Genomic DNA, 25,029 nt, shown 5'->3' on the forward strand with positions numbered 1-25,029 from the left:
TAGCACTCCTTTTTGAACGGCGCCCAGGGCACGTGCCCTGCCTACCCCACCTTAGATACGCCTCTGGTTGTGCCGTGCCGCCGGGTAGCCCCTTAAATCATACATATTTATGATCTAAGGATATAGTAAGTACACAGTATTACTCTGTGCTATTACTATTAGTACATGTGCACTAGCTACGCGGGATGAGTAATTCTAAGTAATGTTACGTTCATAACTGGATAATTGGTGACTAACGCTAACTCCACAGGCCAAAGTCTAAGTTGATAGAAATAGAATGGAAAATTGTGCGGTTTGTGAAATATTGACTGTAAAAATTTGTGGACGGTTACTTTAACATGTTGGATAATCTGTTACGTATAACTAATTTACTGAGAATTTCTCAGAAGCGTTCCAAAGTACATACTTAGTCAAGAATTTTGTCGATTATGTAATGCTCTATCAGTTGCCCTATGCATCCCGATAAATGAATTCACCTATATAAATTATCATACTTTGTTACTCAATTGCTATTTTGGTTATTTGTGACTCCAAACAGAAATAATATTATAAACATACATTCCTTTAACAAAACCCGGAAAATTTTTCATGAATCGGCGACGCTACACCCGCAAAATGATAATTTTTATTGCACTTTCACTTTAAAAAAATAAAAAGTGCACTTTTGCTCTCTTGATGTCTGTCTGAGTCACAAGGACTCCAGAACTAAACCGAAAATTTGAAAGTGCACTCTTCGCCTCTTGCTCACAAGCGGCTTAACGAATTTTTTATCGTATTTTTTTAAGAATTAAAAAAAAGTGCTATTTTTTGCGTTTTGTCCGTCCGTCCGTCCGGATCCACTTCTGTACCGTTTTGAAGTACTTCTAGGGGAATGGTCCTACTTCCTAGTCCTGGAATTTTTTGCAGTAGGTAGCTACCTTGAAGGTGTGCCAGACGGGGTGGCTCTTAAAGGGGTGGCTCCCCATGAATAATTTCCTGAGATGCTGTTTTTGAAAGTAAAACGTGCATAACTTTTGCGTACGACAACCAATTGGTCTCAGATTTTGCATACGCATGCCTTTAGTGGTGCCATAGAGTACTCTATGGTGGTGTCAAGTTAAACTTAAAAAAAGGGGAGGGGGTAAACACACGTTCTACCCTTCATGGTATTCTAATGAAAGGTCTCATCGAAATAAATTGGTTTGTACAAACTATAACTTTGCCGCGCGACTCTTTTTCGAGATCTTTATCTTTCAACTTTCATGGTATTCTAATTAAACGTCTCAACGAAAGGAACCTTTTTCTATACCAACTACTGCTGACTTTGTGACCCCTTATCAAAAGAGGGGTTTGGAGGAGGAGAAGGTCTCAACCAAAGGAATTGATTACTACCAACCAGTCCTCCTCCTCGACCCCTTATCGTGATCGGATATATTCACTTATATCTCCAGAACGGATTGTCGGAAGAGGGTACTCACAAATGGCGATTGGGACGTCTGGAAGAAATATATCCATTGGTGATTTCAAAACTTTAAGAGCGAATATCTCGAAAACGGTTTGTCGGAGGATAGTACCCTCACAGGCAAAATGAATCGACTAGACTATACGAGACATATCTATTGGTGAAGTCGAAGCTTTCAGTGCAAATATCTGCAGGATGGAGTGTCGGAGGATTTTGAATGTATTCCAGGCGGTCTTTAAATGTTTATGTGTGAAGAGCCTCCTCTCCTTATAAACCAATCATTTCCTAAGCTATCTCGGTTTTAAAAAAATGCGCTTTATCTGCACAAGAGTTGTGCACAATTTATATTTGTTATGCGAACGGTATTTTTCGAGAAAAACGAATTTCTACAGCGGGTGGTATTTGCGCGAGACACGGTAAATTATTATTTCGCCCGCCCGCTCTGTAGATTTACCTATTGGTCCGTTCATAGTAATTATTAATCTGGCTACGGCCCGGAACTGCAAAAGAAAATTGCATTCTCTCCAGAAAGCGAACTTACCTGGCGCCCATAATCTTTACATATATCTCACAGGGGAGAGAGGCTAATTAATAATTATATTCCGAAATATTTGGGGGACGGTTACCGAGTCCGTGAGGCGAATATACCAAGATGAATATTATGCTGCACACAATTGACAAGTTTACGTAAATAATGCTTAGTCTAAGGACATGAGAATACCGGAAAAGGAAATAAAATCCGGTGTATTAGAAACTTATGCCACTGATCGTTAATTTCCTATTCAAGTTGGTGAAGCGCAAGGAAGTTCCTTCCGTTCTGAAAGTTTCCATTTTACTTACAGGTTTCATGCCAATTTTTTAGTCCTAAACACCGCGGATTCACTTGGTTCGGTCAATTAAAAAATACGATTCCCAATTGACAAATTGACGCAATCTGAAAATTGGAAAGTTAATAGGAACAGCGTTCTATTTTCAACCAGTGAGAGCCAAAGTTCAACTACCTCTCTAAGTTCCAAGTTCAAGTGAAAAAATGAGTCGCCGAATCACGTGTATTCCCCTTCTTCCCAATACTATATAAACTAATTATAAGTACTGTGCGGTTAAATAGTGTTATCTGTCGTAAATTTGTGTTCTACATTCAGTTCAGTGCGAGTATATTTTTATAAAACAAGAATGTAAGTAACTATAACTACCAATTCTTTAATGAGAAATTATGTTAGAACCATGATTAATTGAATATGATTTTAATGTTTTGGTACTCATTCCGCTTGGTTGGATGCTTCATTGTGCACGTAGGCTTTACCATTACCGCATGCCTTTAATATGTTGCCTAGTCGATTAAGAGATTTTCGAATAGGAATTTCCAATAAGTGTTGCAAAAACGCAACGTCATGCATTCAAATAAAGATCGTAGCTATTTTGGTCGTTATTAATCAAAGTTATCCTTATCTATTCAAAATCGTAACGTCTAGGTATTTGATATTTGACCTCAACCAATATCGTATCTTACAGATAGGTACACGCCACAGGCATGGTTGTTGCATTCTTATTTCAAGTGATAATTTTTCCCTTTCTTTTCAAATTCAATAGTCCACCCAATCTGGTCGCCACAAATCAGTCTAATTTTTCCATTTCTGCAATTTTAACGTGTTTCTGTGAAGTCCATATTTAAGTCACAGTAAGCTCATCGTTTTCATTTCTCGTTAATAACCTCCAATTTATTTTCAGTTTAAAATGTCTCCAAGCGAAGTAAATCAAAATACCACTCTCAACGCGTTAACGCAAATGGAGTCGATTGATCGAATTGCACACATTCCCGCCATTGAACAGACGGTGCAGGTCGCTACGACTATCTACGAGAAAGTGAAGGTAATTTATTTCCTCAACTTCATCGCACGTTGATTCTAATTTATGGGAATTCTAGGATTACAACAACGTCACCAACTGGACCTTTTCAACGGCCGAATCCACAGTACAAAAGGCGATAGAAATCAGTACGCCGGTTGTGAATCAATTTGAAGGTCCCATTAAGAAAATGGACGGTTTACTTTGCTCCGGACTCGATTACGTTGAAGAAAAGATACCGGCGGTTAAGCTTCCTCCAGGCGAGGTAAGCGCACTTTTCCAGTTTTTTTTGCTACTACTCGGCACACCATTTGCTTGCATGCGATAGCTAATGAATACATTTCAGGTATTATTTCAGATGTACACCTCCACAAAGGGTTACGTCAATGATAAACTGCAACCTGCCATCCAAACGGCACGGGACGTCATGGAACCAGCCGTACACGTCGCCTTACAAGTCATGGAACCGGCAGTGAAGCTGGCCGAGCCCTTCGTACAGCCCGCTATGGAGACGGCTTGCGCCTTAAAACACAGAGTTGAGGAAATGCTTCATATAAAGTCATCAGAACCACAACGAAAAGAAGAAAAATCACTCGAATGCGACGAGTGCTTGGAGCACCAGGAGCAGTCCATTCATTCCTCATAAATAATCATTATCTCGTCGCATCCTCACTATTTATCATTATTTATAATTATTGTTATTGTATTTTGTTAGTACTGTCATGAGACTGTTTAGGTACTTTTATATTATTATGTTAATATTTTATGTATCGTAGTTTTCTACTGAATGAAGAATATTGAAGTAATTTTTATATGATGTACTCTAGCATCGTGTAATTAATTCTTTCAAATATATACCATGTAACTTATAAGATTATTACGTTTTAACTGTCAATGTGATGTTATTATTCACTTGGGAAACCATCTGCTAGCTATACCAGGGAAATTAGAACCATTTTCCCCAAAAGTTGTAAATTTTTGCAAACAGTCCGTATCAAAATGCAGTTTAAAAAAATGAAGAAAAATATTGTGCTATGAGCCTTTTTCTGAAAATTGCGTAAGGGGTGTAAAAAATGCCAAATTATAATCACATATGAAAAGCAGGAGTAATCGTTACTGGGAGGAATTCGCGGTCGTCGAGTCCATATCTGCCCCTTACATTGCCACGGGTGGCGCTATGGAGATACAGTGGAATGAGGAATAAATCGTGGTGGGTGAGAAATTGCTTGGAAATCGTTACGCGGGCAATTGGCATTTTTTTACTAAATCGACCTGGACTTTGCGACCGCGAAAATACCCGAGTAACGATTTCCGAGAAATTTCTAGGTACGGTCAACTTTTCACACCACTGTACCTCCCGGAACTCTCGTACCTCTACCCCTATGGATCTCAGGGCAATTTCAAGGGCAGATCTGGACTCACGGAGTAATGATGTCTAAGCGATTTTTCCGGCAATTCATATATGCTCATAATTTTTATGCACTAATAAATGCATTTTCGCAACCCTTATGGAATTTTCAAAAATGGCTCAACCAATATTGTTCAACATTTTTCTTCGTATTTTTCTGAACACTATGCCGAAAACCGCACTTCGATACGAACGGTTTGCAAGAATCTACAACTTTATTCCTTATTTTCCTGTTCTACTAGGGCAAGGGTCGGCACCTATTGAAACGGATAAGAGCCAAAAATTACAATTTAAAAAATTTCCCATTTTTTAAAGAGCCACAACAAATTTTGGATTCAATGTTATAGTATTTGGCTATATACAGGGTCCTGCAGCAGTGCGTCGGTTTTTCCTACATAGCTGATACCTAGTAAGTAATAAAATATTGGTGGTTGCGGATCTACAGAAATTATTTTTGAATGTACAGGGTGTCCCATTTTTACGATGCTAATAAATAACTGATCTTTTTAAATAGAACATCCTGCATATTTACTTGTTTCAATGCCATTTGTTCAAAGTGCTATAACTATTCTTTTTCATTTGGAACTACTACTATTTTATTTCGCTATTCGTTGTCTTTTGTGTTCTCTTCAATGTTTATAAGGGATGCCCTGTGCTTAAACCCCGCAGTTTTTATGTTATTCAATATTTTTCACAAAAGTACCTACTCATTAATTATAATATAATATAATAAAAAAAAACAATAGAATACCAGAAAATAAACAAATGTCACAAATTGGATAATTATTTGCTGCAATTGTACTTTTGATTTCGTAAACAAATAAGATTCATTAAAAAGACGAATTTCTTTAAAAAACGGAGAGCCGCAACTTTATATTAAAAGAGCCGCTGATGCATTTGTTGGAGATGCAAAAAAGGAATATCAATCTTTTTAGTACTCTGGTTACTGTCCCTTTCAAAATTCAATCTCTATAAACTTGTCAGTTTTTATCAAAGAGTGTTATGGTTACTCTTTGGTTTTTATGCATATACGTTAGGCAACACACAATACACCTTAAAAACGGCAATTTTTGAGCACGGATTACGGCCTCAAAGATTAACTTGAATCAACTTGAGAAACAGCATTATAACTTATACTCGTAATAATTAAATTTGTCGGGAGATGTGTGTGGACAAAATGTTTTCTATTACGCGGCGGGCGCGCGGAGCGGCGAAGCGCCCTTTTCGCTCACAGTCATTTCGTAAGCCGTGCTTTCGCTCAAGGATTGAGTAATTACCTATTCAAGGCTCAAGTGAGCATTTGCCTATTTACAGCCCGGTAAAATTAGACAAATCGAAGGAAAAAATCCCGGAGTTTTAAAAATGGGTACAATTGTTCGTGTCTAAGTTTTAGAGGTGCCTCTGCAGACGGTCTTAAGTTGTTCTATACTACTGCGATATGTACCTTACGAATTAGGAAAACTGCAGAAAAACCTAATTCGGAGTAGCCGGTAGAATGCTCGGAACTGGTCCAAGGTAATTTCCATCTCAGCCACAGATGAAAAATTCACCTCAATCCAGGTTCGAACACCCGACCTCCGGATTTATAGCCCAACGCTCTACCATTGAAGTTGAACCACAAAATCGGTCACTTATGAGTGGGGAGTGAGCTCGAGGGAGGGGGAGCTCTTTCTAGGCTTTAGTTTTTCGCTTGTATCTCGGCACTGTTACTCGTAGCGAAAATTTCTTCAGATAAAACTTAAAACTAACAAAATTTGCTATGAAAATGGTTCTATGCTTTTCTTACGTAAAACCACGACAGCAACTTTTTGATCGCATAGTACTTTCGTAGTTATGGGACCGAGAAGGTGCAAACATTTCAAAAAATCGTGATTTATTCACAATCCCATAATTCTTATGATCATCTTTATAAATACAATTCTGCTGTACGTGTGTTTGTGACTAAACTTCTTCTAAACCGACCGATAGACTGAACAGGGCAGACCTCATCCAAATTTTTAGAATTAGTCACGATCAATTCCCTGAAAATTTGCAAAACTTTATTAAAATTGCTGATAACCAGAGGTTGAGAGGGCATAACTATAAGCTTATCAAAAGAAAATTATAAAACAACAATTCGGCAGCAGTTCTTAACAAACAGAGTTTTTAACTTATGGAACTCACTTCCCAACCGAGTCGTAGTAGCACAAAGTGTCAATCAATTTAAGAAATTACTTGATTCCAATTAAGTACGATGATTTGATATATAATATAGCAAAATTTGCATAAAAGGAACCTAATTCCTCTGCAAATTGTCTAGATTTAATAATAATAATAATAAACGGCTGGATGTATTTTGATGAAACTTTTCATGCGTCTCTGTGTGTTCTCGGATGGTTGAGATTCGCAATTGGGCCCGATCGGGTTACAGGATTTTTTTAAACTTCTTTTTTCATTGTTATCGCATTCTGTCTTTTTGCGTACCGATCGATACATGCGCCGTTTTACAATCTGTACGCATGTAATTAAACATTCAAGTGTCAGGGTCGTTTGTTAATCAAGAATTCATCTTGTTAGGGTCGTCACTTTCATCTTCACCCATGCTTGCGTCGCGTCGTCTGCAACTGGAAGGCCATTGGTGCACTCGACTGGAATGGTATCGTTTACTCTTCCTTCAAGGATAAAAGTGCAGTTTTCATTTGTTCATGGGGGGCGAATTGAGCATGATGCTTCATCATATTAGGTAAGTGAGTTTGTCATTTCAACAATTCGGTGATTTCTCTCTTTTGTTCATCTCATACCTCTAGTAGAGTATTCAGTATAATTTCAGTCAAAACAGTCTTATACTTATACAAGCAGGTGTCGTCTCCATCCTGCTTTGTTAAGAGCATGTCCAGTCAGCATTTTGTCTAATGAATTTGTAGAAAAAACAGTGCGCAAAGCTTCTTTCCGACTGCTGCCAGCCATTATAATTATGGCCAATGCATCCCAAATACGACATCAATAGGTGAAAGCCACCCAATCTTTACACGCTACAATTTCACGGGCCTTAACGTAAAGTGGCTTGTCAAAAGTCACGTAGTATGTCTAATTTCCTAATGTTGGCATTGGCACTGGTATTTCATGGTTGTCTAAATCGCGTGGTACACTAATAAGAGGTGAAGTTATTAATGGTAGGTAGTGGCAGTACAGCGCTCTTCTCTGGAGACTCTTCTCCATACAATCCTCGCATGTAAGCCTTCCACTCAGGAATACCCTCAATCTTGAGCCACTTCCAAGTAATCCACAAAAGATCTGATAGTTTGGAAAAAGGAAAGTCTGGAATAGGGTAACGATCGCTCATGTCCTCAACAACAATTATTGAGTTTTATAAAGAGAAAAGACGTTTTGAGTTCTCCGTGTGCGCCTCTTAAAATGGAAACAGATTTAAGTACTTTTATTTATTGTATTTATTTTACATTATTAAGTAATGTATGTTTCAATTATTGTGAGCTCCCTCGAGAGAGCAGGAATACCAATATGGCAATATTCTTACACATTTTCAATAAGTGCGGGCGATTCGATTCAATTCGTTTGCACTGTCCATTAACAAAACTTCCCCCTTACGTAATGTCTGTCGATATGCGACATTGCGGCAACCAGGCCCATTTGGTTGGATAGATCCATCAGAAATGTGAAAGCAATTAGCGTCGCGACGTTTTCGACCCACAACTGAAAAAGGAAAAACATAAATGCTTTGTTGATATAATAATCAAATCCCTTACCTACTACGATGTCTCCTTTTTTCATTGCTGGTGCTGCGGATATAGATACCAACAAAGCAGCTGCCAATATGGCAAAAATGAACAATTTAGAATTCATATTGTTAGTAATCGTTGCTTTACAGACAATGTTTGAAGATTTGCTTCGTCCGCTACTTATACTTAATTATGGTTGACGTCAGATTCAAAGATAAACACAGTCAGAATTTTTTTAGTTTCGGAAAAACCAAAACAAATACTTACCGGGGGCGATTATCTGGCAATGTTACAGATAATTTTTTTAAGGAATTCTGTTTTAATATTGAAGAAAATACATAGGAAGTGTCATACCAAGTATATACTTAGGGTACACTTAGGGGGTGCTTACACACAAGGCCTTGGTGTTTAGGGTGTGCAGTTGCTTTTCGGAGTGGTTGATAAAATGAATTGCAGTACTGAAATGTGGTTGCAATCTTTAGACTTTGCGAGTCCTCGGTGACTGCAAGACTAATAGCACCAAGACACCGAGGACAGATGCTATGCTAGAAAAATAAGATATGAATTAAAATGCAAACAATGCGCAGATGTACGAGGGAAGTGATGTGTAAGTGATAATAATGAACCCTTATAGGCGGAGGTGGTGCTCTACATACTCGTATTTTACATAAAAACAATTGTTTCTTTGCTACATTCAATTTAAGCTTGAAGGAAATACTGCACAAAGCCACCTCAATAAATTGAAAGTGCCCACGTTCACTTACACATCATTGCTCTCTTACACCTGTACACTGTTTGCATTTTTTAAACTCCTGATCCTTGTAGCATTTAACATCTGACTCCTTGGTGCTTACACAGTTAGAAACTCATTGCTAGCACTTTCCAATTTTCCAGTCAGGGCTAAACCTCATCGCTTGCAAGTTACTGATAACCTGCGGAAAGAATTGTAACCCCTGTGTGTAATTGGGGCGACGATCACAATTGTAGAAAAAATTGTTTCGAAATGGAATTTCCTTCAAACAAAAAATAACAAAAATTCTATTTTAGGTACATTATAATAAAATAAAACCCAGGGTTAGACTAATCGGATTGCAGTTATCACTGAATGTGAGGTCAGCTATAGGTTATGCGAAATCGTCGTGATATAATAAGTTTATATCTAAATAAACAATGCTATATACATATAGAGTTTTAAGTACGATTAGGTACCACAAATACTTTTTCAAGAAGAAAGTAACTGTTCGTACCGCAAATAAAAAACACTGAACCACGAGTCGCGGTTCTGATTACTTGCGGTTACTTTTGGTTCTTGGTTAGTTATGAAACACTTTCCCGCCAAACCTATCTAACCTAAAAATTTTTTGATGGACCGACAGCGGGCGGATCGCTCCGAGCACGCACCACGAATAGGTCGAGGCAGTTTTCCTCTGCTCGTTCTGCCTGGGATGGACGTCCACACTTGCATGCTCCAATGTGCTCGAAGTGCCTCATTCGCGTGCGTGCTCAAGTCTGTACGCACCTTAATATGTAATTTGGTGTCTTTCCGTGTAGACCCAGTACCCACTTGTAATACTTTCGTTGTATTCCTTCTAGTTCATCCCATTCCATCCATCCCTACAAGTCCGTTGTCTGTTCCACACATCAACACGCTTCTCATTCCATCAAAAAGGTGTTTTCTTATTCTGAACTGATCGTTTTTGAATTTCTTCTCTCCTATTCCCCACACCTGTCTCATTTCCACTTCTCCCTTTTTTTCTTAACTCCGCTGTTTGTACGTTGTTGTTACATCAGACATCCTAAATATTTACATTTTCCTCTACCCTTTCCCCCCTCTACCGTATTCTACCTCACTTTTCCTTTGTATCCCATTCCCAGATCTCATCATCTTCGATTTTTCGACACTTCTCTTCCCATCAATTTCCTTCATCTGTTTTTCCTATGTTGCCATGATTACTGTGTCGTCAAGTGTAAACCAGGACCCATATCTTCCCCCTTCCCACTACGATTCCTCCACTTTGACCCTGTCTTAATATTTTCCGTATATCCCCTCTGTATATGGACACCGCTGTCTTGGTCCGGCACCGCCTAAACGAAATCTTAAACTACTACTAAGCCTAAGGTGGTAGGATCTTCACCGATCCTGGTGACCTTTTAAAAAATAGAACCCTTATAAACCGCGGGTACCCAAGCCTCGTTCACAACCCGGTTTCAGAGTTGGATCTTGTAATGTAGTGGGACTTTATAAAAAGATGTTAAATGTATGTAAATGCTACATAACCTATTTCTATTAGTTGCAAATAAAATTTTACTTGGGTTGTGAGGATAGGTTAGGTACTTAATTCCAAATGATTGGCTTCATAATTTATACGAAATTTTGCTGGCAAGTACCAAACGTTTTTCTGTTTACACTTTATAGGAAATTGACACAAAAATAAGGACCCTGAAGAAACATTTGGCATTGTACAGGTCACAGGTGGGAGAGGCCATCGAAGATGCGGATGAACAAGCCAATCCTATGGATTTAGAGTTGTGAGAATGGTTTTTGATTTGCCACCAAACATGTTTAGAAAATATTTTCGAGTGACACCCGATGAATTGGTTCGTGAGATAATTACTCCGTTTCTCACCCCAACCAACACGACTCTCTACGTTGTCACTAGACAGGTGACTTTCAATGACATAATTCCAATGCGCACGTTTTTTTTGCACCAATGAGAACAGGAATCACGACAGACTCATAAACAGTGCGCGTTCTTTTGCTATGAAAATTACTTTACTTTCGCCGCCAAAAAAGAACTAAATTTTATCTTGAGAAAGGCAGAAAAGAAACTGATATGAGAATATTTTCATAGGAATACTCCTTTCATATGCACTCAAAGTTAAGCGTCCTGGAGAGTAGTCCTTAGGTACGCCCTCTGGTACTGCTAGGTGTAAGGACACTAACCTTCACAGTCGAGAAATAAGTCAAAATCAGTAAAATTAAAGCCCTTGTTGTTCCACCACCCTTTATACTCCAGACCCCAGCGCCAGGTTGACACCGACTTGCTTAGTCCCCTCTTACGATACGCACTGCCCTCTGCAGTTATACTTTCCCGCCCCTACAGAGGTATCGCGACTTTTTTGTTAGGGGGAATCTAGAGGCACTGACAATAGGGCTTGCGTTGCAGAAAGTACCTACGCCATGTAATGAATTTAAAAACTCTAAAAAGGAAGTGAGGAGATAGTTTTAATTTATGCAATGAAATGAACAAGTAACACACGATGGTACATTTAACTTGTACGCTTCTCAACCTCACCTACCGCTTCATTCCTTCGTCACCACCTCCGCAGCACCTTCTGAGTGGTTGGTATGACGCCTGTAGTTAGAAATACATTTTTGTAAAATGTGGATTTCGTGGATGTTACCGTAGTTGCCAAGTTAGTTGCAGAAAATGGTTCCGACACTTGGATTTTCCTCAATATGAAAACATAACTCCTTAAAATGACCTATGACATTATAATTTTTTGGATTTTCCGAATGTTCTGATTGTTTTTATCTTTGAATCTGACGTCAACCGTTTTCGGGTATAAGTAACGAACGAAGCAAATCTGCAAACATTGTCTGTAAAACAACGATCCCAAACAATGAATTCCAAACTGTTTATTTTTGTCATATTGGCAACTGCTTTGTTGGTGTCTGTATCCGCAGCACCAGCAATGAAGAAAGGAGACATCGTAGTTGGTAAGTGACTTGTTTATTATATGAACCGAGAGGGACCTATTATTTTTCTTTCTTTTTTCTTCAGTTGTTGGTCGCAAACGCCGAGACGCCGACATTAAATGCTTTGACATTTCCCATGGATCTGTGGAACCAAATGGTCACGGATGCCGTCAAATCGACCTTAATTCGTTACCAATTGAAAATGTATAATAACTTTATTATAATCCACAATAAACTTTAAATCGTAATATTTTCTATACCTAATCATGGACATCATGGATGTGAGAGTGAATGAGTGAAAGAGTGGTAATGAGCTACATAATAGGCTGCCGTTGAGCACTAGCAGCCCCTGTAGACAATCAGATCAAAGGGTTACAGCCCGAGTTACAACCCAAAAATGATCCCGAGGATTGTTTTCGGTATTGAGTTGTATTGGATTTTTAATTTATAGTAGCGCTAAACAAGGCAAGATAGTTTTATTTACAATTTTGTATATTACTGTCTGGCTAGTGTTTGTCTGCCCGCCTGTCTGTCTGTGTGCACAATAATTTTGTTTAGAAACGTACGCTTTGGAAATTGGTACAGATGAAGGATATAACAAAGGTCGCTATTACAGACTATCAGGGGAAAAAGTTACAGCTCAAAAATGATCTCAAGGATTGTTCGGTATTGAGTTGTATCGAATTTTTATTTACTAGACAAGACAGTTTTGTTTATGTACCATTACCATAAACCGGTATTCAATAAGAGACCAACCAAATTATAGAACCAATCACAAGCGGTATTTATATTATTGATATCGTCCAATCAGTCTGGCAAAGCGACTGAATAACATAATCAGCTTATCCTCTGTCCTTTGACCTCTAGTCTAACACCACAATTTTAGGAATTCCCCTCGCAGACTTTGTTGTAACGTTGTTTTCCCCATTATTTTTGCCAGAAACAAATTCGAAATTTTCAGATTGCCATATTTTTACCAAGCTGTTCTTGATTGGGCTATAACTTTAATTAGGCGAGAAGGATAGTTACCACATCTACCTACTGCGACCTCAATATAAGTTGAAACCGAGGTTGAAACTAATAAACTAATACTTAAAAGGCTTCTATGGAGTGAAGTCTAAAGGACGAAAAATAGCAAAGTATACAGGGTGGGCCAGAAGCGCGTGGGTGGAAGGTTGTGGAGTCATTAACGCACATGTATTCATTGGCGGGGCATGTCGAAAGACTTTTAAGGCTATAACATAAAAATATTTTCAACGAAACTGCAATTTTTGAATTAGAACCCCCTGTATATTTTTGCATCTTTCGACTCCTTGGGCAATTTTTGTGTGACTTTATGTATTACACATGATTTCTGAAATGAGTCGTTCACCCCCAATTTGTCATGTTTTTAAAAAGCCAATGCGGATACTGCAAGTGAGCGAGAGGGGAAAACTAATGTGCAACCGCTCTCTCTATCGCGCTTCTGTTGGCTGCATACAATAAGCATTGCTGTGATGTGATAAGATTTGTTCAATCCATGTCAACTGCGTCAAGTTTCTCACATTAAACTTACAAAGTATCATTTATTGCATGTTATCAATACAAATATTTAAAGTTACAATAAAATATGTAAGGAAAAAAAGTAAAAATTATATTAGCGTTTTCAAATAAGGACGAGACCTCTAGCGGCAATAAAAAAAACTTAAAAGGCTGATTAAATTTCTGAAATAAGTATATTAAGTGGTACGTTTAGCTTCTCTGTTGCCTTATATTTATATCTAAATGCATTCAGTATGATTACTCAAGCAAATTAATTGAGTAATTGCAATGGCACTTCTAATTCAAGTATGAAGTGTATGTCATTTTCAAACTTGGCGGTGATTCTTGTGACGTCATTGGGATAAAAACTACGAGTAAAAAATAAAAGGAGAGAACCTTGCATTAAAAGGGGACTTGACGGACATGGACAAAAAGGAAGTGATAAAAGTGCGAGAAGAGTGGGGAGAAACGCGTCATTATTGGCAGTGGTGTAATAAAACAAAACTAACATCGTCTCTTCTGTTTTATGATAAGTCAAGCCGACATAACTGACCAGCGCAAAGGAAGTGATATTTTGAAGACTTCCGTCGCGTGTTATGCTATTTCCCACCACCGTTATATTCTCTCCTCTTATTTTTTACTCGTAGGATAAAAACGTCATCTGCGTTTAGCTATAGGCATACCTTGTCTTATTGTACCATGGTACTAACATACGCTGAATGGTTAAAGTCGGTTAAAGTTAAACTTTTCTTGGGCTAAAAGAAATCATTGTCAATTTTCAAAATTTTCCAACTACAAAGAATTATAATCCCAGATAGTTTACAGCTCTGTCCGATATCAGTAAATGGCTGAGAACTACCGTAAATTAAGACCTCCATATACGAGTATAAAGCATGATAATTTTTAGCGCATTTTTTAAGAATAAAGAAAAATGTGCTATTGTTTGCGTTTTGTCCGTCCGTCCGACGTCCGTCCAGACCCACTTCTGCCGTTTCGAACTACTTTTAGTCTAGGGGAATGGTCCTAGAGTCCTGGAATTTTTTGCAGTAGGTAGCCTATACCTTGAAGGTGTGCCAGACGGCCATCAAATTTCGCTGTCTACGAATTAGTTCCTGAGATGCTGTTTTTGAAAGTAAAACGTGCATAACTTTTACATACGACAACCAATTGGTCTCAGATTTTGCATACGCAAGCTTTAGTGGTGCCCAGTTAAACTTTAGCAAATGGGGGAGGGGGGTAAACACATGTTCTAGCCTTCATGGTATTTTAATGAAAGGTCTCATCGAAATAAATTGGTTTGTACAAACTATAACTTAACTTTTCCGTGCGACTCTTTTTCGAGATCAGTGAGCGACGGGGCCTGAGGAGGGGGGGGGGGGGTTAAAAATTAATATGATCTCTCATTGTATTCTAATTAAAGGTCTCAACGAAAGGAACCGTTCTCTACCAACTACTGCTCTTCTTTCTGTCCTCTTATCAAAGTACGGGGTGGAGGGGGAGGGGAGGGGTGAGTGGAACTAGTTTTATCCTTCATGGTACTCTAATAAAAGGTCTCAACGAAAGGAACTAAAGCTTAAATCTTCCAAATATCGAGTGTTACACTGAGCGCTGTTTTCGCCGTTAATCTGCGACGTTATTAGCTGATTCTGGCGCTGACATTACACAGTTAAAACGACATGGTGGTTGGTCATTGAAATTGCTCGATTACCAGAAAAACTTCGACTGCTGTAAGATCATCGATGAGTGAACCTCTTTATTTGGAAGACCAAGACTCCTACAACAGTGTCCCCAAAGAAACATTGTTTTGTTATAAGTAAAAATGAGAACTGTCCTAATCCTAATTTAATAATCACTTTCATCAATGTAATCATTAATAATAATTATTTGTTTTGTTATAGTTCTTGTTTTAGAATCTGTTAAAATTGTCCTTTATAAACACTGTCTAATAAAATCATTAAAATAAAAACAGAGAAGAAAAAGTAAACATCGTGAAAATACGATTTTTTGACAAAAAAGTCCGGTAATTTAATCACTAGGTATGCAAAAAAAGACTTAACACACATCACGGTTACGTTTAAATAGATGGAGTCGTTTGATAAAGATGGATGTAATGCAAGCACTTTCCCCCTCTGAGTGTTAGGCATGACATTAGACCTTAGAAATACAATTGTAAAATGTGGTGCTATGCTCATTACAGTAGTTTAAAAATGTGCCAAATTCTTGAGAGAATAGCTTCCTAGCTCAATCCAGAAATAGCGCTTTTACAAGAGTGTCTTCGAAAAATGATGTGTCTCCCACGAAGGTTTATTATTTTCTGATGTAGAATAAGAATATTCAATACAAAGTATAAAAAAAGAAATGACCCTATACGCCCTCAGCTACACACCTCAATTCGTCTAGTGTATGCAGTTAAACCTGAAACTGATATGCAAAAAATGCTTGCTTGAAAACTATCGTAACTTTTATGGTACCCATATTTATTTTTGTTTATTCCGAATTCCATTGTTATACTTGTACAAAAAAAAAGTTTACCCCTTAAATTAATAATTCTAATTAGATCGCGATAGTCGATAATTTTTAAGATTCTTTAGATTCTTTCCTAAATACTCATTGTTGTTGTGTTACGACTTCAAGCGCTTTTTTTTAATTTTGTTTGTGTTTATTACTAATAATTTATTATTTTATTGTCTACAGTCAAGTAACGTTGCTCGCCATTAATACTCCTATTTGAACGACTAACCACTTTAAAACGGGTTACTATTTGAAAAAAAACAGTTGTATGACGTCACGGTGGTAAAAACTCATATATTGAAAAAAAGTTTTTGACAATATCCTTTATGCTTAAAGGCCCCGTGAAGTAAAAAATTTAAATTTACAAGAAAAAAACAATAAATAGTTATCCCGACAAAAACAAGTACAAAAAAAATCCGGGCTTTCTACGTTCAGTAGATCGCTCGTAACACACGTTTAAAATTCCGTCGACCGATTCGGTGACGTCACCGCTCCCTGTTGAATACGCAGGTCCTACATAGCGCACCTTTACTAACTCTGCAGTCGTGAATGCACAGCGATTTTAATCGATCTTTTTGAACGTAATATCTCGTTAGACTAGACATCAGATAATACGCAACTGCAAATGTATAATAGCCGGTAAGTGTGGGAGCGGTGACGTCACAGCATTCGTAGTAAATATTTAAAGTTTAAACCCCTGTAACTAGGAAACGGGACATGACACTGACACCGGATCTTTTTTGTTGCGTTTCTAAGAATATTATCTTTAATTTCAATGTAGTCACAATTTATGCTTCACTGGGCCTTTAATGTAATTTTATCGAAATCAAAATAACCGTTTTGCCAAAAAAAATATTTTTGTTTATTAACTTTGCCATTTTTTTCTCAATTTTTTTGTAATAAAACCTAGCATAATTTTTGAAGGTTGTACACAGAAAAATAAGGTCTTTCTAATAACTTAATAAAAAGTTCAGGTTGCTATTTGAAAAAAAAAGTTCGATGTCGTTGCGGCGCCGGCGCTCCAAAATTTTTTTTCAAAAATCGGGCCCGATATTTTTCGTTTCCGTATGTCTAATATGCATATCCAAAATTTGAACAAAATCCGTCCAGCCATTATCTCGAAAAATTGCCAACGTACGCACGTACGTACGCACATACATACAGACGGAAAAAAATTTTATTCTTTAAAAGTTGCTTAAAATGATCTAAAACATCGACATTTGATGAAACAATATCATGTACAAAAAACGGTGATCGCAACAGCCACCTAGCTGGAGCTAGGAAGCTAAAAATCTTTTCGACACTTCTTATGGATTTTCCTCAATATGAAAACATAATTCCTTAACAAAAATAACCCGTGACATTATAATGCAATAGCTATAATCGCAATCAGAAAGCCATTCTTTTGGTTTTTCCGAAACCAAAATTTCCGAAACTAAAAAAATGTTCTGATTGTCATTATCTCTGAATCTGACGTCAACTAAATTTTGATATATATAAGTAGCGGACGAAGAAAATCTTCAAACTTCAAACATTGCTTGTAACGCAACGATCCCAAACCATGAATTCTAAAGTGTTTATTTTTGCCATTTTAGCAGCTGTATTATTTGTGTCCATATCTTCCGCGCCAAACGCCGTAGTGAGTAAGTGATTTGATTCTTATACCAAAATGATGACGTTTTTTTTTCTTTTCCGCATTAGCAATGGATAAAGATGGAAAAATCGTAGTTGGTAAGTGACGTGTTATTACCTATAGGTACAGCGAAAAGTGCACTATAACTTTTTCTCCAGTTATTCGCAAAACCCGTGGCGCCATCGCTAAGTGCTTTGACATTTCTCATGGATCGATGGAAGAAATTGGTCACGATTGTCACTAAACCGAAGTTCGAAAGTTAACGTAAGCCGGAAGTTTTGTAAACCGACACTGAACAGTTGAATACTTCATTAAAAATATGAAACCACATTATTATAATCCATAATAAAACCTAGGGTACAAGTGTCATTGTATTCTTTCAAGTATTTGTTGCTGATTTTTCTGGGAGGTCAAATAAGTAAAATATACATTACATAATAATGCATAAGAGGCGCAGTAAATAAATGAAAATAACAAAAAAAAAGGTAATTTATCTGCAAGTAGTTTCTCATATTCATGTTCTTGAAAATTGGAACTGGGCAAAAAGTCCTTAACACATCAATTTGTGCTGGTTTTGTGCCGATCTATGCGCTAACTGGTGTTAGTTAAAAAGTAATTTCAAGAACCAGTGTTTCCGATCACGACCAAAACGCTCTTCAAGAACAATATAAAAAGGTCAACGGTATCCCAGAGACGGCCTTTATGAAATGAATTGAGTATTTGGTACTAGCTCTTTCTTTAACGGATTTAGATATGTTTTGGTTTTGACGCTTACTCGTATTTATATTTGATTCACATTATTAACAAGCTCCTAGCGAGTTTATAATTTTGCGGTGTCTGTCCGTCTGTGAATTGGCAATGTATCCCAAAAAATAAGGAAGGCCCTTTTGACATCTCCGTGAGTTATGAACCGAATTGTATGAAATTTAATATGCTTATAGCTTTAACCATATAAAACGCAATTCTAAAAGTTGAGCCTAATCTACCAACATTCACAGTGCCCTTTTCGCATCTCGACCATTTACAAACCGGATTGAGAACTTTCTTATTTATGAAAGCATTTAAATGAAATTTGATACTTAGCCGTTTGGAATAAAAGCAAATGTAGCGCCAGTTTCAAAATTTGGTTTTGCGCATGCACAGTACGAAGTTTCTTATTTATGAAAGCATTAAAAAAATTTGATACATAGGCACTTTGGTTTTATGTTATGCATGGTGGCAGTGCCAATTTTCTTATTATGGAAGCAAATAAATGAAATTTCACTCATATACACTTTAAAGAAAAGCAAAACTAACACCAGGTTTAAAATTTGGTTTTGTACATGATATAGCCCACCCATGAGCTCCTCTTCTATATTTGTTTACACGTTTATTATATTATGTATAACTACTATAAATATATTTTTCTATTTCGGTGTCACAATGATGATTTTGTACAACTGTTTTCGGCCGAAAACAGTTGTACAAAGACAGTGATTATAGTCGTTTTTTTTTGGTAACTCATCTCTTAAGTTGGCAGTTACTAGTTAGTACAAGTAGGTACTTCGTTGGGTACTTCCATGTTTGAACTTCAAAAGGTCAGTCTTACTACGCTGCCAACCTAAAACTTAACGGCATAAAAAGTGTTCCCAACATAAAACATGTTAGTTCTAATGTTCCCTATAGTTTCTGATAATGATTTTTTTAATTAAAATTAAAGCACCGAAATAAAAAAAATAGTATGAAAAACGCGTGTTACAATGCTTTATTGTAATACTCCTATCTTGCGGACACTCGTGGCTACGCTTCGCGTCGCCACTCGTGCCACAAGATAGTCGTATTACAATGGGTCGCATTGTAACACTTGTCTTTCAATATACTATTTTACTACCTACTTCTTGCGACCACTTGTTATTTATTTAGAAGGTATTACAGAATATAACAAATTGATATACAATAATTGCAATGTTTTAGTAAATTCTTAAGGACTCAACTATTGAATACTGAAATACTTCACCGTAACTAAATTTTCAATGTTGGCAAACAAACTTCCGCATTACGTTAGCTTTCGGTGAACCTCAATTTGTTGGCAACCAGGACCGTTTGGTTCGACAGATCCATTAGAAACTTCAAAGCAACTAACGTCGCGGCGCTTCCGACCCACAACTGAAAAGGACGGAAAAAGCATAAAGTTCTGTTGACATAATAAATCAAAAATCACTTACCAACTACGATGTCTCCTTTCTTCATTGCTGGTGCTGCGGATATAGATACCAACATAGCAGCCGCTAATATGGCAAAAATTAACAATTTAGAATTCATTGCTAGGAATCTTACAGACAATGTTTGAGGATTTGATCCGTCAATTACTTATACCCAAATATGGTCGACGTCAGATCCAAAGTTAACTGTAATCGGATCAGTTTTTAGTTTGGGAAATACTAAAAAAATCGTCCACTGACAAGGATTATATTAAATGTCACAGGTCATCTTTGATATAGAATTATGCTTTTGGATGGAGGTTGTACGAAGCGAATTTCTGTAACTACGGCATTAACTATCGTGTTGTAAAGACAAATGATTTTGGTAACAACGAAATGTCTAAGGTTAGATTAAAATGTTGTTTTATGTTATTGTATTTTTGGATTAGACTTCGGAAATGCAGGCGCAGGTCTTTTGGGTGTAGAATTTAATATTCAACTCAGTTTCTCTATCCACTCATGAGTACCGAAATGGGCACATTTTCTTGTGTAGGTAAATAGCTTTTATCTGAAATGTGCAGAACGCGCTGCTTTCTTTGCGTAGTTAAAAGGTGCTTTAAGATTCCAAAGTGTTCGATGGCCCTCTAAAAAGACTTAGAATTTTCAAAAACTGAGTTTTTGATAAGTAATTGCTATCTCAAAGCTCCTGTGTTAAACCGGTTACTGTATTGTGGAAAATCTTTTTGATAATTTTTGGATTTTCCTGTAATAACATAGTCGCGATAAAGGTGACCTGTGACATCTTTTGCAATTGTGGTTTCTCTCAAGCCCAAAAAAGAATTCGACTGTGCTTGATTTTAGCATATTACATCAATCATATCTGTGTGCAAGTAAGAACGAAGGAAATCCGCAAAAATTACATGTACTGCAAAAACCAAAGTCGAAAAATGCTGTACGCGTCAAAACCTTTATAATGTAACTAGTAGATCCCGCGAACTTAATACCACCTTTGGGAAAGTTCGGCTTCTTGGATGGGACTATATTATCACCAGGCGGTATGAAATAGGTATACTTTACGACATATTCTTGTACCTACCAAACATACACAAAAAATTATTATCGATGGATCCGTTTCGGAGGAATGCGGTTACAAAACACTCTGAAACGAGATTTTTATGTTCTTATTAGTCCAGTCATTCAACGAGTATGCCAGAAAAAGGTAAATAGAGAAAATAATTCACGCAGTTCCAATTTTTTCGGTAGTGTGTGGTTGAATGCCCCCTGATGATTGTGTAATCAAGTCTCGAACGATTTCGGTACTGCCAGTGGGAGGGAGGGGAGGTTGAAGGTACAGTTTTGCGGTTTTTTGGCTATATGTCGAAAATTGTGGGTTGCCGGAAAAAAATCGGAAAAGTGCGGCCACAAAACACTTTAGCTTGTAACATTTCCAAGTTTAGCAGTGGCCGGAGAAATTACTCCTTTCAGCAGAATGGGACTGGAAAAGAGGTGACGATGGACGCCCAGTAAGGAACACAGCCCCGCCAGCACCAGAGGAAATTTTACAAGCCATTTTTTGGGGATCCTCATAGAAAGCAATTGTACGTACAACTGAATTGGACATTATCTTGGCTTACGAAATTTCGCTTCATTTTTGTTGTTCCGTGTGCGCTCTCACTCTTTTTAAAAGTGACCGATTGTGTTGAAATTTCGTGTACGGGTACTTTGGACATTAAGGACGGACGCTTCCGATTTTCAGGAAGCTGGTTCAACAGAAACACAAGTTATAGGACTTCGAGTAAATCGCGAACAGGAAAAACTGCGGGCTCAATATAATAAAAATCAACATATTTCATTCCCTAGGTCATGTATCGAGTTCGGACTTTCGCTAGATTATTCCCTATGACTCTTAGATGTGTAACAACTCAATATAACTCTTCTCTGTGGTATAGGTAAAAAGTTTTAGAGCAAAATGTATCCAAAATTGTTTTTTACACATGAATTTGTAGTTTTAAAAGCTTTCAAACGCATTATCTTGATGCTGAAAGAGTACATCACATGCATATTTGATAACCGCACGTGTGTGTTCTTCGTTATTTATGCACCAAAATCGTTGGGAAAAAGACTAAGAGCATTATCTCAATGACCAAAACATAAATTTGATCTATTTTTGGCGACTGCATGGATTTTTGTCAACACATGTCAAAACCGTTATTTATGCACCAAGATCGTTGGGAAAAAGGCCAAGAGCATTATCTCAATGACCAAAACATGAATTTGATCTATTTTTGGCGATCACACGGATTTTGATCAAAACATGTCAAAATCGTTATTCTTGCACTGATATCGTTGGGAATAAGATTAATGCCCGGTTTCACAAACGATGATTAAGGTTAATCACTGATGAAAAATATTACAATGGAAAACAAATGAGCGTATTATCCAAGGTTGCTAACAATCTAATATTTTTAATCATTGATTAACCTTAATCATCGTTTGTGAAACCGGGCATAAGAGCATTATGACCAAGAAATGAATTTGATGCAACTATAAAATGCATTATGTAAGATTGTCATTAAAAGCGTTGAATAAGTAACTTATTCAATGTTAAAAGTAATTGTAATACTGAGGATCCTTCGATATTTCGTTGTATCGGTTTATTTTTTATATATTTCGTAGAATAACTGAACTATATATTCATGTAGGTGTTTATGAATCTTTAATGAAAATTGTTTTATTTTAATTTAATTTTTTTTTTGTATTCTTATACCTATTTTTTTATGATATTATGTCCACTTTTGTAACTGAGGTTCAGTGGAAAAACAAAAATATTTTGAACTGCGCTTCAAGATTATCTTTTCCTATGTTTTGTTTGTTTGATCTATTCTGTGTATCTTATAAATCTTGCGCGGCAGGAAAGGACAATAAAGACATAGTCACTTAGTATAGGTAATGTATCCCGTCCTTTGTGTAAATGTTCTTGAAAGATTGACTCATGGTTGACGATGTTATAGGCTATGGTTTTATATCTACCCATTTGGTTAAAACATCGATTACAATATTAGGATAGCTTCCCCATTGTAGAACCGTTGGTACCAAAGGTTTGTTTGGTACGTCTCAATGGCGAGTTTGAACTTATTATTATGTATATGTATATTATGTATAACTACTATAAATATATTTTGACTACCTACTTATGCGACCTCATGTCGCACAACACAAATGCGATTGGCAAATCAACGGCACTAATGTCATTTTTCAAATTTTTTATTATTTAGAGGGTAGGTATTATAGAATACAACAAATTGGTATTGGTACACTTTGCAATTAAGGTTGGTTGTTATATTATAGTAAATCGAAGGGCCGAACTATTACATACTGAAGTAGGTACTCTGACAAAATTTGCAACGTTGGTGAACACGCAACTTCCGCATTACGTTGGCTTTCTGCGAACCTCAATTTGTTGGCAACCAGGACCGTTTGGTTCGACAGATCCATCAGAAACTTCAAAGCAACTAACGTCGCGCCGCTTCCGACCCACAACTGAAATGGATGGTAAAAGCGTCAAGTTAAGTAGATATAATAATCAAATCCAGGATCAAATCACTTACCAACTACGATGTCTCCTTTCTTCATTGCCGGTGCTGCGGATATAGATACCAGCAAAGCAGCTGCTAATATGGCAAAAATGAACAATTTAGAATTCATTGTTACTTGTTAGGAGTCTTACAGACAATGTTTGAGGATTTGCTTCATCCACTACTTATACCCAAATATGGTCGACGTCAGATCCAAAGATAACTGTAATCGGATCCGTTTTTAGTTTGGGAAATACCAAAAAAATCGTCCACTGAAAAGGATTAATAATAATGTGACAGGTCATTTTTGATATGGAGTTATGATTTTGGATGGAGGATGTGCTAAGCGAATTTCTACAACTACGGAATTAACCATCGTGTTGCATTTTGTAAATGCATTATAAAAGCAAATGATATTGGTAATAACTAAATGGCTAAGATTAAGGTCTGCAAGTTTAAAATGACGTTTTTTTCATGAAAAATAAGCAAATATTTCACAACAATGGCAAAAGATTTTTTATTCAAAGTATCGGCCCTCGCTTTCTACACATTTTATCCATCTCTCGGGCAATTTGTGGATACCATTCCAAAAGAAAGGCTCATCTTTTATTGACATCCATTCATCGAGCCATTTTTGCACATCCTCGAAAGTCTTGAAGTGTTGCTCAGCTAGTACATGTCCCATCGATGAGAAGAGGTGATAGTCAGAAGGCGCCAAGTCTGGTGAATACGGCGGGTGGGGTAAAGGTTCCCAACCAAGTGAAGAAATCGATTCTTTGACCACCTTGGCTGAATGTGCAGGAGCGTTGTCATGAAGCAGAATGACTTTGCCGCGTCTTCGAGCCCATTCTGGGCGTTTTTCGATCAATGCGTGGTTCAAATTGATCAGTTTTTGTCGGTAGGGGGCGGTATTAACTGTTTCGCCGGGTTTGAGAAGCTCGTAGTACACTACTCCCTTCTGATCCCACCACACACACAGTATTGTATTTTTCCCGGTCTTGCACACGATATCGATGGTTCTCTAGGCATTACTCTTGATTTTTTGCGTTTGGGATTCTCAAAATACACCCGTTTTTCATCGCCAGTTACAGCCCGATGCGAAAAACTCTTTCTTTCGTGGGGTAAATGCAGCATTTCAAACACAGTTTTTCGCTTTTCTATTTGTTGTTCGTTCAGTTCGTGTGGAACCCATTTCCAACCTTTTGAATCTTTCTCATGGCATTTAGGCGATCGGAAATGGCTTGACGAGTTACATTCCACTACGACGCCACCATTTGTTGTGTTGTGTATGGTCTTGGCCTAATAATGCTTGTAACTCGTTGTCTGCAAATTTCTTTGGTCGATTTTCGCGTTCTTTGTCCATAACATTGAAATCACCACCTTTGAAACGTTGAAACCAGCGTTCGCAGGTCTTAACGGTTGGGGTACGATCGCCGTAAGTCTCTTCCAAAATTCGGTGACTTTCCGATGCCTTTTTCTTTTGATTGAACAGAAAAATC

The 25,029-nt window shown here is 37.3% G+C and overlaps 2 protein-coding genes and 5 long non-coding RNA genes across 9 annotated transcripts in view; 4 read left to right on the forward strand and 3 right to left on the reverse strand.

Moving 5' to 3' along the window:
- The first annotated feature begins 2,468 nt into the window (after nt 1-2,468).
- On the forward strand, nt 2,469-4,158 carry LOC116169556 (lipid storage droplets surface-binding protein 1-like). 3 transcript variants are annotated; one of them, XM_031485673.1, is made up of 4 exons: nt 2,469-2,616; nt 3,170-3,310; nt 3,366-3,551; nt 3,633-4,158. In XM_031485673.1, the coding sequence occupies exons 2-4, from the start codon at nt 3,176-3,178 to the stop codon at nt 3,930-3,932; spliced, it is 621 nt and encodes a 206-aa protein (XP_031341533.1). In that variant the 5' UTR covers nt 2,469-2,616; nt 3,170-3,175; the 3' UTR covers nt 3,933-4,158. The 3 variants fall into 3 exon arrangements, with proteins under 3 accessions (XP_031341533.1, XP_031341534.1, XP_031341532.1); XM_031485674.1 differs by lacking the exon at nt 2,469-2,616 and adding an exon at nt 2,961-3,119 and having other exon boundaries at nt 3,645-4,158; XM_031485672.1 differs by lacking the exon at nt 2,469-2,616 and adding an exon at nt 2,962-3,119.
- Nucleotides 4,159-8,094: 3,936 nt separating this feature from the next.
- On the reverse strand, nt 8,095-8,585 carry LOC116169515. The gene is made up of 2 exons (XR_004144974.1): nt 8,438-8,585; nt 8,095-8,384 (listed from the first exon to the last, which is right to left on the reverse strand). It is a non-coding gene; the product is annotated as an uncharacterized LOC116169515 (long non-coding RNA).
- A 3,427-nt stretch (nt 8,586-12,012) lies between these two features.
- Nucleotides 12,013-12,358, forward strand: LOC116169861. The gene is made up of 2 exons (XR_004145098.1): nt 12,013-12,131; nt 12,196-12,358. It is a non-coding gene; the product is annotated as an uncharacterized LOC116169861 (long non-coding RNA).
- Nucleotides 12,359-16,728: 4,370 nt separating this feature from the next.
- Nucleotides 16,729-25,029, forward strand: part of LOC116167747 — a 53,216-nt gene continuing 44,915 nt past the window's right edge. Inside the window, exon 1 of the mRNA XM_031483244.1 lies at nt 16,729-16,781. Coding sequence (XP_031339104.1) covers nt 16,768-16,781 — 14 coding nt within the window. The 5' untranslated portion in view covers nt 16,729-16,767. The remainder of the gene's footprint in view (nt 16,782-25,029) is intronic.
- Nucleotides 17,644-18,139, forward strand: LOC116167758. Its single transcript, XR_004144640.1, has 3 exons — nt 17,644-17,785; nt 17,844-17,873; nt 17,934-18,139. It is a non-coding gene; the product is annotated as an uncharacterized LOC116167758 (long non-coding RNA).
- On the reverse strand, nt 19,650-20,127 carry LOC116167754. Its single transcript, XR_004144636.1, has 2 exons — nt 19,980-20,127; nt 19,650-19,920 (listed from the first exon to the last, which is right to left on the reverse strand). It is a non-coding gene; the product is annotated as an uncharacterized LOC116167754 (long non-coding RNA).
- Nucleotides 23,204-23,683, reverse strand: LOC116167755. The gene is made up of 2 exons (XR_004144637.1): nt 23,564-23,683; nt 23,204-23,495 (listed from the first exon to the last, which is right to left on the reverse strand). It is a non-coding gene; the product is annotated as an uncharacterized LOC116167755 (long non-coding RNA).

The sequence above is a fragment of the Photinus pyralis genome, unplaced genomic scaffold (assembly GCF_008802855.1).
Source record: "Photinus pyralis isolate 1611_PpyrPB1 unplaced genomic scaffold, Ppyr1.3 Ppyr1.4_LG4, whole genome shotgun sequence".
Taxonomy (NCBI): domain Eukaryota; kingdom Metazoa; phylum Arthropoda; class Insecta; order Coleoptera; family Lampyridae; genus Photinus; species Photinus pyralis.